The sequence below is a fragment of the Molothrus aeneus genome, chromosome Z, assembly GCF_037042795.1.
Source record: "Molothrus aeneus isolate 106 chromosome Z, BPBGC_Maene_1.0, whole genome shotgun sequence".
Taxonomy (NCBI): domain Eukaryota; kingdom Metazoa; phylum Chordata; class Aves; order Passeriformes; family Icteridae; genus Molothrus; species Molothrus aeneus.
The window spans coordinates 65,929,806-65,942,799 of record NC_089680.1 but is presented as its reverse complement, the minus strand read 5'-3'; the positions used below and the strand labels follow the sequence as shown (position 1 = coordinate 65,942,799).

Genomic DNA, 12,994 nt, shown 5'->3' with positions numbered 1-12,994 from the left:
ACCTAAGATAATTGCTGTTAACTTGTATAACTAGTGACACTTTGCATATTGGTTCCAGACAAAAAGTGCATTTCAAATTCTTGTGCTTTTGATAACAAGTCTTATACTGTTTTGCTGTCTCTGCGGTTAGTATTGTTTCTTTTAGATACAGTTCTTGGTCTTAAAATGAAAAATCATTTTAAAACATATATTTTAAATATGATTCAAAAATGGCAGTTACAACTGTGTACAAGGGTAACTGAAAAACAAGTAAAAATCATACTTCTTATTAGTATAAATTATTAGAAAACATACATTGGAAGAGATCTATTGTTCATAATGCAAATGAAATGATCAATGAAAGAGAATCCTGAACCAAGAATATGAGCCCATCAGGGTATTAAGTTCATCATTTATTGTTACGACGTTTTACAAGGGTTTATAGATCAGTCAGTAAAATGTTAGTATTTTCACTGGTTTAGCCTTTAAATTATTCTTTCCTAGTGCAGTGGGCCTCAGATTACATCAGTGTCTTAAGACTATGTGGTCAGAGGTTTGGTTTTGTTACAGGAGAGATTTGGTTATTATATTGCATTACTGCCTTCCATTGGAATACCTAAGTCATCAAAACCAATAACTTTGAGTGTTATTTCATGTACAGCTAATTTTTTCTGCCTGAATTTAATGCTTGAAGTGCTAATTTTTAGGGAGCATAATCTATTTCTTCATGAGAGGTTTATTGTTTCCATGGCATGTTTTAGTGTTCTTGTTCTTTCCTAGCTCCATCTTGCTTCCCAGTAATGCTGTTGGTTATGATTTGAGGAATAGCAAGGTATTTACTTGACTGCTTAGAGACAAATACAGTCAAATACCAGAGAAGACTTGCAAGCAGTCTGATGTTAATTTTGAACCTTACCAAGGTGGTATGTTAATGTTTTGGGGATTTTATACTTCTTTTGTGGGTGAAGCTCACTCGCTCCCTCAAACTGTAGACTCATAACCAGTAATTGGCAACTCCAATTAGCTCTGCTCAGGGCTGAAGAGTCTCAGACTGTAACAAGGTCTCCCTGGACTACTTACACTACATACACTGTACTCGTATTTTCTCATTAGTTCCTTTCAGTTGCCACAAATGCAATTTTCCAATGTTTTCAGATTTAGATCAGAAATATAATAGCTCTATTTTTGTATACAAACACACACACACATATATATAAAATACATATGCACACACACATACATACACACATATATATTAATACAATAATTTTTCATAACTTAAGGATCTGTGTTATCTTACAGGTAGAATCATGCAGTTTACTTCATTAACCTTAACTTTTCAGTCAGGGCAAAGAATGTAGGGATCAATTGGCTAAGAGAAGAAAAATTACAGGGTTTCAGATTGCTTATTTTTCTAGTCTGTTAAGAGTTTTTTTATTATTTTTAAGCTCTTAAGTTTTGGGAAGTCATAAATCTTGACTCTGAGAAATCATTGCCTGTATTTATGTGTGTGAAGTTTCAAGAATATGGGCCTAAATTTGAAGTCGCTGGTAGACATATCTGTGTTTCAGTCATGCAGTTTTATGACTTTTGAAGAGACGTGTTGGCAGAGAAGCTTTATACCAGTAACTCTTTTTAGACCTAAGTAATTTTTCATGTCTACAGACCAGGTGGCAAGAGCAGCATATCCAAGTACATGATAGTGGATAAAATTCTGTAGTTTCTGTAACCCACATGGAGAGTTTTCTCCTGATAGCAATTCTTAAAAGTTGAGCAACATTATAGTTATGTTGTTTTTACCTTGATATTTTTTTAGTTTTCAAAGTAGAAAGACATCTTAAGAAAGTGAAACAATAAGAGGCAGTCTTAGGTTTATTAGTCTCTGAATGTCATGAATTTTGGGGTGTTTTCAGTGTGGATATGTTCAACATCACAGTGCTCAGTTATCTTACATTTCCAGTTATCTTGCAGACTTCTGTGATCTTGTAACTCTATTTTGAATTGACAGTATGTGGGTACATTTTTAGTTATATTCTTTATTTCATATTATCGTTTGATTGACTGGTTTATGTCAAACTAGTTTGCGCTTTTTGCCTTTTTCTTGCTCCTGATAGCACTGTAAATTTCACAGTATGCGATGTTAATTTCTTACTTTCCAAATCAAATGCAATAAAACTGAATTGCCCAACAGTCTGTCAGAGAACAGCATTCATAAACTATTGAGTGGATCTAGGGAAAACTTGCTGTAAGCATTTATTGGGTAATATTTTCAGGTTTAATAAATAAGCAGTGTCTTCCTAAATTTTTTTATGTTCTCTGTTTTGATATTTTAATGTATTACATAGTTCTAAATGATACTCATTTGCAAAGTAGTAAGTGAAAAGATTTTGACATTGGCTAGCTCTGATCCAGACATGTGTATTAGCAAAGCTCTAACTATAGTTTTATTTCTTTATTCCTTGGCTCATTTTTGGTAATAAGTTATTTTGAGTGTGAAAATCTCTTTTCTTTCTGGATGAGTGTTTATGTTTTAATTTGTTTAGTATTTAGTTTATATTTTAATTTGTTTAGGCCTTTAATTGATAAAGGCCTGCTCAGTAATGCTGGGTGAAGAGATTTAAGAAATTCTCTCAGTGTTGGCACAGAACTGTTGCCTTCATGTCCATGTTAGGTCCCTGACAGAGAGGGGATAGTTTAATGGGGCTCAGTTTTCTGGTGTGCTCACTTCTGAAATTTGCCACAGCTTTAAATAATAACTTTTCTTCTTTTTTTTTATCAGTATAATTCTGGCTTGTTGTGTTTCTTTCTTTTTTTTTTTTTTTGGTTAGGCTTCTTTGTTGTCTAATTCAGCAACATCATAAATATAAATACTTTCAAAGATAGATATGACAATAATCTGACATCATTTTGATGGATTATTGCAACAGAATTAAGATGATCCTTGCTTTCTAGGAAAGGTTAATTTGATTTTTTTCTCTTAACCTTTTTCTTTGCTGTCATGGTTAACAAAGATTAAAAGGTAAAAGCAATAAATACAACTACTCTTATTTTTCCTTACATTGTAAAGAAGTCAGTTTTCACAAGCAATTATGTATTGTGTGACTGTCTATAGAGCAAAGGCAAATGAGGCAATATTAAGTGTTTCTCCTGTCTCTGAAGATTGATGTACATGAGTATGATCTATAGAAAGGGTAATAGAAATTAAAACTGGAATTAGATTGACTTATGCAAGGTGTGGAAAGCACACAAAAGCACATAAATTCAATTAAATATTTTAGCTATATATCATTTTTTCTCCAAACTAGATGTGCCATTACCTCATTCTTCAAGATGTTAGATATTTTTCATATTGTCAAAAAACAGGAAGAAATAAGGCATTCAAAGCACCACATTTTTAGCCTTTTTTCTTTTTATATTTTGGTGGGGTTTTTTGCCTCTTTAATGGATATAGCTGAAGACTGTGAAGATTTTCTTTTCCTAATAGGAAAAAAGTGAAGACTATTTAATTTAGACTCCAGGATGTCACTGAGAACAGGACTGGAGTCACTCAAGCCACTTTAAAAAACTTTAATCCTTAGAGCTGACACTATCTGGAAGTATTAAAGGATACATTTCTAAGGGCCACGCAGTCAAGTGCTTATGCATTTGTGGAGATAATATAACTTTGACTCTGACTAATTGAAAAGGTGTGCAATTGAAGTTGTAGAGAAAATTAGTTAGTCTTTTATGTCATTTTGACTGCCTTGTGATGGTATTTTTAGCCACTGATTGCCATACTTCATTTTTGTTATATTAGTTGTCTCTTAGTGGGTAAAAATTAGCAAAAATAATTTGAAAACCCTTAGATTCATTTCATATAGTTTACAAAATATTTTTTAGGTTCAGAAATTTTATCCAAGGGTAAGAAGGTTTCATAATATGATCGCTGTGGTAAATGATATATATGATTATAAAAGCTTGTTTTAACCTCAGTGTCCATTGAGTTTTTGATTTATCTTGTTTGCTGAAATGCCTAATGAAAATGGCACTAATGAAATACATTATAATGATTTTCCTTTTATTCATATTACCAGTAATAGCAATAAAATCTCATTATTATGAAGTATTTTTCTGGAATAAATGATAAAAATATTTTCTCATGGTTTAGTTATTTTAATATGCCAGGTAGCAAAGATTACCTGGCATATTAAAACAAACAGACACAATGTTCTTCAAAATTGTGTCTGACAGGAACACAAGAAATTTTTCATGTATAAAGAATGTGTTTAGTGCTCTAAATCTTACCATATTTTAGGAAAATATGTTGTTCTGAGGTTATCTTGTACCAAAAAAGCATAGTCCTGGTGTAAATATTTCTTTCCTTGTGTATTCATGATGGAAGATAACCTTTACCTAATGATAAGAATTGCAAAAAATTTCTAAATATTAGTCTCTCACAATTTCCCAGGGTTGAATGTTTATAGTAGCATTAAAGAAACTGTTATTAAGGTACTCTGTCAGAGGTGTGATGTTTATGTATAGTATATAATTTTCATTGTACTTTTTAGAAGAAGGAAGCAGGGAGAGGACAAATAGGTATAAGGGCTATTGTTTAGTTATTGCTTTATTGTAAGCTGTAAGAATTAGGTGATTGCTTTTAAAGTCTAAAATTCCCAGCATGAACCGTTAAATCAGATTAGGAGATAATCTATTGGAGATGGTAAATGAAAGAAAAAGGTCTGTGAGGATTTAGGTGTATCTTTCAAAAGTATGATAAATTCAGCAATACTTATTTTCGTAGAAATCGGCAAGTAAATTAATTTTTTGTAATGTTCAAGGGTTGATTTAAGTGTCAGAGTAAGTGATTGGGTAATTGACCTGAAAATTAAAGTCGAATATATTGGATCAGAAGAAATTCATCATCTGTTCATCTAGTAAAATACACTTTTAAAAATGTATCTATGTAGAAAATAGCACAATAGTCGTGCTAGCTGATCTAATAAACAACTGATCTACATTAATAGGATTGAAAATGTATTTTATGATTCTGTGATTACTGACTTGGAAACATAGTATTGTAATATAGGCTTGGTTACAGGTACATCATAAGCTCCTATTTAATTTCATTAATTAATTCATATTCATTTTCTTGCTTACAAAAATCAAACAGCAAGAATAACATAAAAACCTCTATGTTTCATTGCATATTCTTCACAGTTATGATAAGGCAAGTGAATGAGCTGTTTTCTCATCTATACAAGCTTCTCCAGCAATGTGTTAGAACACCATGATCTGTAGCATTTCATGACCTGATGAATGCTGACTCATGCAGTAATCACTGAAGAAATACAAACATGAATTTAAAATTACAATTTATTATATTTTGTCCTTGTTACAGTGCATTTATAGTTCTTCCCTTAAAGAAAGCTGTCAAAGCTTAAAATTTGCAACAGAAACTTGCCAAAATAATAAAGAAATGGGAATTCACATTTGTGTATTTTTCCAAAGTGCTTGTCTGTATACATTTTGAAAAACTCATATTCAGAGACTTAGGTGAATATCCATATAAAGGCATTCAATTTAAAATAATATTTTTCTGTAGTGTAAACATGTAGCCATATTCATTTTCAGTAAAATGTATGGATCCATTTGCAAAATGAAGAAACTGAGATACAGTATGTTTTATCTGTGGATTGTACTCTTGATATTTAAAAGTGATTTACTGCCTAATAACAGTAATTTTACTGTGTCTTCCAGATGTGTGGAGGTAATTGCCAGAGAGGGACGGAACCTGAAAGAACTGTATTTAGTATCCTGTAAGATCACAGACTATGGTATGTAATATACCTATATCTTTATTTTTTGTGAAGATTGAACTGGAGTTCGGAGGGACTGTTATCAAAAGTATTGGAAATGTAGAGATAAAAATTTTCAAAACCTTTACCCATAAAAATAGGAAATTTATAAAAAGTGTTTGACTTGCTTAAAAATATCTGTGGTTGGGAGTATGAAATTCAGTGTATGTATTTGCTGCAAAGTATCCTTATAGAATTGGCAGTTACTGGGCAGACTGGGTAGCATCCCTTTGAATAGTCCTGGAGACCAGGAGAACACTTGAGAGAAAATAAAAAAATATATATGTGTTTCTAGATGCTGTAAAAGCATAACTAAGCAAGCAAAAATGTAGATTGATCATCTGTTGTAAAAAATTTGAATGAGTTTGATGGTCCTTTAAAAATGCTGTTATGGTAAAATAGAGGAGCATTTTCGAATTAAATGTCCCCTCTGATAGGCCACATAGAAGGACAGATTTTTCATTTAGAATAGGAAAAATTCTAATGCTTGTTTGGAAAGGCTGCTTTGCTTTTTGAAATAAGATACTGACCTTAAATAAGACATTTATTTTTGCCATAGGGCCGGATTCTCAAATGTCTATCTCCCACTTACATGCCTAAATTTCAGTAGGATTTACAAACTGTGTATTTGAGATTTTCATTTCAGGCTTGCTGATTTTTTTTAAACTTTACACTGCTTAGATTTTAATAAAGAATTACTATGTCAAAGTGATAAATTACCATTCCAGTAGTCACAAAATCAAAAATCATTCTTGTATTTTCCTTTTCAAATTCTACACTTCACTGGGGTTTGTATTGTGCATTCAAGCGTATGTTGTTCTGCAGAGTTCTGCTCACCTTATATCCACAGTATTGGAAGATGAGGCCACCATGCAGCTGCTGCAGCTGCAGAGCTTTGAGCATGGCAAAGGAGAGGGAACACAGGCCTTTACTGCCCTTTCCTCTGGTCTGCTGTTGTTTGTACTTCCATGGGCAGAACAGACATTGTCAGAGTTGAAAATGGATTTTCTCACCACTTGTCTGAGATGAATTTCTGAATTTGTGAAATGTCGTGTGGAAATTCAAAAGGAAAGGAAGGAAGGAAATTGTCTGTAGAACACAAGGTGATAATAATGAAGGTGCTTCTTGTCCCTGCTGAAGGGTGAGAGGTGCAGGACAGGGTCTGAAGGCACACCTGTCTCTTCTGTCTTTGTACTGCAGATCTACAGGCCTGACTCTTGTCCCTTCTGACACTCACAACCCATGTGGGAAGAGTTATCATGGGCATAATGGAATCCATGTCTTGAGGATCAATAATTTCTCAAACTGATTTCACCCTTCATTCACTGCAGTTACTCAGAGGAAAACATGATTTTTCCCAAAAGTAGGGAAACGACTGAAAAACTGAAGCAAAGAAACCTAGGAGAAAGAAAACCTTGCTTATGAAAGAATAAAGAGAGAGAAAAGGAAGTGTCCGTAGCTAGACAGAAGGCAGGTGTGTTTCAGAGAATGAATGAGTAGAAAATAATTGTAGCATTTGGCTGATTAGCACTATCCAACCTCAGCTTCTCTTCTGTATACTTAGGCCCATCTGTCACTATCATGTTGTAATCTGCAGTCACTTAGTATCATTGCACTCAGTTACTGGGAATTTGAGAATATTTTCTGTTGATACTGTTGCTACTAAGCTTTACAATTGCTTAAAAACTCAACTATTTGTGCTATTAAGGATCCAGTAAAACAGCTGAGATATACTGATTTTTGATACATTATTGGCTAATTGATTAGCATTATAATCTTCAGCATGTCTCAGCATGCCAACCTGACAAATAAATTCTGCTTTTAATATGAGCTGAAAATGCAAAACAAACCATAACAAAGTAGAATTTATAAGCATAATTTATGGTTTCTAAGGAAGTCAAGATTTTGCCGTAGATTAAAAATGTGATATTTAGTGAATGTTTAGTAGGTAAACAAGAGTGTTGTACGGTTGAGCCAAGCCTAACCCTTATCTCATTTATTTTCTGGCAATTTAGTAGAAGATTTTCTCACATTTGATTGCTGGTAAGTTAAAAAGTGAGCACCTTACAGTGTTGTGAGCTCTGTTCATTTTTGAACCTCCTTTATCAAAGGATCTGTCTCTCTTCTCAAAGGGAGAAGAGCAGCTGCAGTTCTCCAGAGGCTTTTGAGGCCCTCATATCCTCAGTGGAGGAAATCTGCTGAGGAGCATGTACCTGACTTCTCAGGGAGCCTTTAAGGTGGTGTCTTGCAAAGACTTAACCACTCATGCAGTTCTTCAGGCTCCATCAGAGAGTGTCTGAGGCTCTATGAGGCTGTGACTGGGTGAGAGCACATTGTCCTGTGCAACCATGCTCTAGTTTTTGATAATTCTGAGGGTGAAACACAGAGTTGTCCTTGCTTTGGTAATTAAAATCTTGACACCAGGTTTGTACAGATGCAGGATTTTGAAAGCCCTCTTTGAAACTGTTCAGTGGCAGGTTTTTTATGCTACGAAAGTTAGCAGAATTTTGATGTTTGGGACAAGATCATAATTGCTTAGTAACTCAGCTGGGAAAAAAAATGTAATATTGCTAATTTCCAGGAAAAATTTTAACCATGTGATAAAATAATTTATCAATAATAACTTCAGTAAATAAAGAAAATAATTACAGCAAAAACTGTTATTACTGTATTGCATAACTCAATAAGGTATGTATGTGTGAGGTAATTTCATGTCCTCTAGAGAAGGCTGTGAAGTGCAATCTTTGCCATTTTATTAATTTCCTTCTTTTGTTTTCCTAATTTCTGCATAGGATAGATAGTATAAAAAGCTACCAGGCATACATGGTTTTTTAATGTCATTAGTATTTTTAAAGTGCACTAAAATAACTACATTTTATTTGGAAGCCTAAAAGATTAAATGAAAACCGCTATACTCTAATAATGTATCCATTGGTGGCATTCCTTTCTCTGACATTTTTCTGACCAGAAAAATATTCTTTGTAGTATACAGAGAGATCAGGATTCAAACAGGAATTGAAGTATGTATACATGCTGAGAGCTGTTAACTGATGACACGAAAAAGCATTCTTTATTTAATGTTACATTCCAAAATGAATGATTTTGTATTTTCATATACAAAAAAATGTGTTTTGTTTACTTCTGAAAGAAATTATGTTATTATACCTGTTTGTAGGTCTAGCATAATTTTCTCAAATGTATTTCTAATTAATGATGTCTGTTGGAGTGTTGCATGCTAGAACATTGACAACTAGTTTAAAAGTTTCTTTACATCCAACACATTTTTAAATGCTAAATAATCACTGGAACACATCTAGACTGTCAGGACAGACTGAATTACTATAATCTTTGAGATAAACAACTATTTCCCCAAGAGCACAGACAGGGTGAAGTTAAAGCTAAACATTAGTTCCTCATGATGTTTCCCCCTTTTCTTAGGGAATCATGAATTAAGCATGGAATGTCAGTATTATCTTTGAATTTCCTGCCTTTTGTTGATTTGTGTCACAACCTTAACTTTACTTAAACATGGCAGGTTTTGTATTTAAGCTTTTCCTAAGAGCTGGTAAGGAAACGGGATTTTCTCAACTGTGGGGAGACTGTGTGTCAAATGAATTAGGTTGATGTGAAGATGCTGAGTGGTGAGCTAGAGCAGCAAGCACACACAGAATTGTGTAACTGTCTCTTCAATTTTACGCTCTAATTCTGGGTTTTATTGATATCCTTAGTGCTGGGAATTTGTTTTAAGTAAATTATTACTTATCAAGTTTGTAATAGTCCAGAGTGCTATGCACTCTGAAACACAAAAGTGAGATTTTGGGTTCAAAGATGAAAAGATTCAATGAAACTAGCCTGTGAAACAGGAGTAGACGTTTTAAGGGTCTTGCAGTAATGCTAAGTGTATATTTACTAAGAATTACTTTACAACCAGATTCTTTTCAGTAGTGAAAGATAAAAGTCTAATGCTTTACTTCCACTTTAGAAAAGCAGTCAGACCAGTGTTTCCTCTATAGGTGCAGAAAATAATTTCAAGCTTTAAATGGTAGACTTCCACTAACAGAACACAGGGGAGGGAAAAAAGCAAATCGAAACACTACCTCTCCAAAAAATAAACCTAAAGAAGTAAACTGTGAAAAATGTTTGAAAAGAAGTGTTCAAATCCAGCACTTTGTACAGCTGTGCCTTATAAAATCACTGAAGAACTTTCCGAAGAAACAAAGTGCCTAAATAGTTATTACTAGGAGTGTGGTTAGCAGAGTGCAGGGAATAAATTTATCTCACAACGTTGCCTGTTGAGTAACCTGCAGAAGATGACAGTTAACTTCATAGTTGTATTGTAGAATTTCCATTACCTAGTAGGTCTGAATTTTGCATAACTTAAAAAGTCTCTATTTCTAGCTGTAAAGAAATTGCACGAAGCTTTTCAGAAGAAATGCTTGGCGCAAGGAGCTGAGATGAACTGTGGTCTTTTGCTGAAAACTCTAGGATTCTAAGTATTGAAAAAGAGCTCTCTAGATATGTAGCCTTTTTCTTTTCTAAAATTCCTTTTTCATATTGCCTGTTTTCAACATTTAATGATGCATTTAGTGTCTGTGAAGACACCTTGGGTTTTTTTAAGGGTTTTTCTTCTGCTGAGGGTGTTTGCTGAAGCAAAAAAATGAGTTTCAACAAACCATAATGGAATTATATAGTTTTATATTAAAATGTTATAGATAAGGCATAGCTGTTACAAGTAGAAGTCTGGAGGAATAAGATAGCATTTATATTGAATCAAGTCCAATTGTCACAAGAAAAAAACATAACTGTAACTTACACTTATTTTTCATAACTGGATTATGGATGCTTTTCTCAGAAGTGAGATACCACTAACAATGGTAGTTTCCCTAGATACTATTAAATTCTAATGTTTAAATACTTAGGATACATAAGCTTTCTATTTTAAAATAAAATATTTTAATTATCAAGGGATCAGGCTGTCCTACTGGGAGTTCTTGCATTTTCTCTCCAATATTTAGCATTTGTCATGTAAATCATAAAATATAAGCATAGTATGGGTATTTTCACAAAAAAGAATGTTTAACATCCGCTTCTCACTTGGATTAGCAAATCTGTCTAAGGCTTGATCTCACAAAAACTTTCCTAATATTAGGTTTTTTGAATCTAGTTTTAAAACACTGTGTCTTCTGTACAAAGTAACTCAGAAGGCAAATGCATTTTTGGGGAGATAAGAGCAGCATTTTTGGATAGACAGAATGGAACAGGTGGTGAACACATTTCTGAATTTTAAATATTTCATCCTATTAAATTCTTTCATTCCTCTCCTGTTTGTGGTTCTTTCTCTTTTGCACTCTTTTAGTGATGGAATGAGAGCAAGCAGTGGTCACACTGACAACCATGTTTATGCTTGTAGGTAAATGTACAGATAATTTTTTAAGGATCAGGGCCTCTGTTACCTCCTTTAGTGGTGTTGTGTGTGTTATGCATATATGTATGTTTGTGCTTCTATAAAATGGTGGTAATATATTACAGTACATAGTAGTATCTACTACATATATATATACATATATGTTACTTTCTTATAAACTTTTCCCTCTTTCTTTTCACAACAACATTTTCTCTTTAGTTATTCAGAAACCTGAATTCACTGAAGTAAGTCAGCCAGATTGTTGATGTTTAGCGCCAAATTTTGAGGTTATTTGCTTGGTTTTAGTATTCTTTTTCAGTGCATAGGTTGCAACTTTAACTCGAGTAGACTGTAAGAATTAAATTAGCCGAAGAGTAAGTAGGTGGCAAGCAATCTGTACCCACTTGTATGTATTAATGATACTTCCTTTCACAAAATCTAGCAGCTACTAAAGGGGTTTTATTTGCTTTTGTCATTAAAATGTTAATTTTTTTCTGAATCCTGAAGGATATATTTCTGTAGAAACCGTTGTAATTATGAGGATCACTGAAAGCCTATCCTGGAAGTAGAGATGAGTTTCAGAGTTTTATGTAGTTTAACAAACCAGCAGTATTTATTATAACATGCTGCCTGTTCTTCCATTATAATAGCATTACTGTTTATGTTGGAGTATGAAGGGAGAAGTTGGGGTTTTTTTACGTGCTTCAAAACCTCTGAAAATTTCCCTTCAGCTAGGATGAAAAATTACAGTGTAGAGATTTTGTAAGGACATTTTAAAGCTTGTTTGGTTTTTTGTTGTTTTAGTTTGGAGTAGTTGCTCACATAGATTCTTGGAGATATTGAGACCTAATTTTGTTTCCATAGGGGATCCTGTTGACATTGAAACCAAGAGACTTGTTAATGTGAGGCAAGATAGCTGCGTATTGATGTGTTTTGGGAATGAAACCCTATCAGAGGACATCTTTTTTCAGTTTGGTTCAGAACTTTTAGGAATGTTCAGGAGTGAATACAAAACTTTAGTCACCTGTCTGTGGAAATCATTAATAAGGAAAAGTCTAATTAAAACCTTATAAAAAGTAATCCCTGAAGCAGAAAAGAGCTCTTGAACAATGTTGTCAGCGCCATATATAATTCATAACTATAAAACCCCCAAATTTTCTTTTTGTGCAAGTTTTATCAGTATTCCCAATGTCACAAAAATGGCACGCAGTTTTCTTTAGAAGCTGATTTGAGATACCACTGTGCATCTTCAAGACCCATACAGTGAAATAAATTACTGCAATAGCATATTTCTCAAATAATAGACAATTGCAAATCCTTTGTCCTAGGGTACATAATAAAGGATTTTCTGTATGAGCAATGAGATGAGACAAACTTCCAAACTATTTTTTGTCATCCTGGAAGGTGGGTTGTCCCCCTTAACCTGTACCTTTAAAAATAATGTGCTATAATAGCCAGATGGAGAAAGCTGGATATAGATGCACTTTTGAATTGTCAAGATGAACAGAGCAGAAGCCTATGATTTCTACTCAGTTTGTTCCCAGTTGCTTGTTCTGACTGTGGAAAACAGAGATGCATTGTACTTCAGGTTTGATTTGTCTTGTAGAGAGACCCACAGGTACTATTATTTTAATTTAAGCTTTTCTGTGGGAAACCTAGTGCTTTGCATTGTTATTTCAAGTCTTTGGTGAAAAATTTGGCAGCAGTTTATCAGTCATAATAGAAAGTTTAATTTTGTGCTATTTTATCACCAGAGAGAAGTGCTTAAGTTAATCTT

The 12,994-nt window shown here is 33.5% G+C and overlaps 1 protein-coding gene across 1 annotated transcript in view; it reads left to right on the top strand.

The window, feature by feature from the left end:
* FBXL17 (F-box and leucine rich repeat protein 17) overlaps positions 1 to 12,994 on the top strand; it is a 271,635-nt gene that overhangs the window by 172,332 nt on the left and 86,309 nt on the right. Inside the window, exon 7 of the mRNA XM_066569489.1 lies at positions 5,716 to 5,792. Coding sequence (XP_066425586.1) covers positions 5,716 to 5,792 — 77 coding nt within the window. The remainder of the gene's footprint in view (positions 1 to 5,715; positions 5,793 to 12,994) is intronic.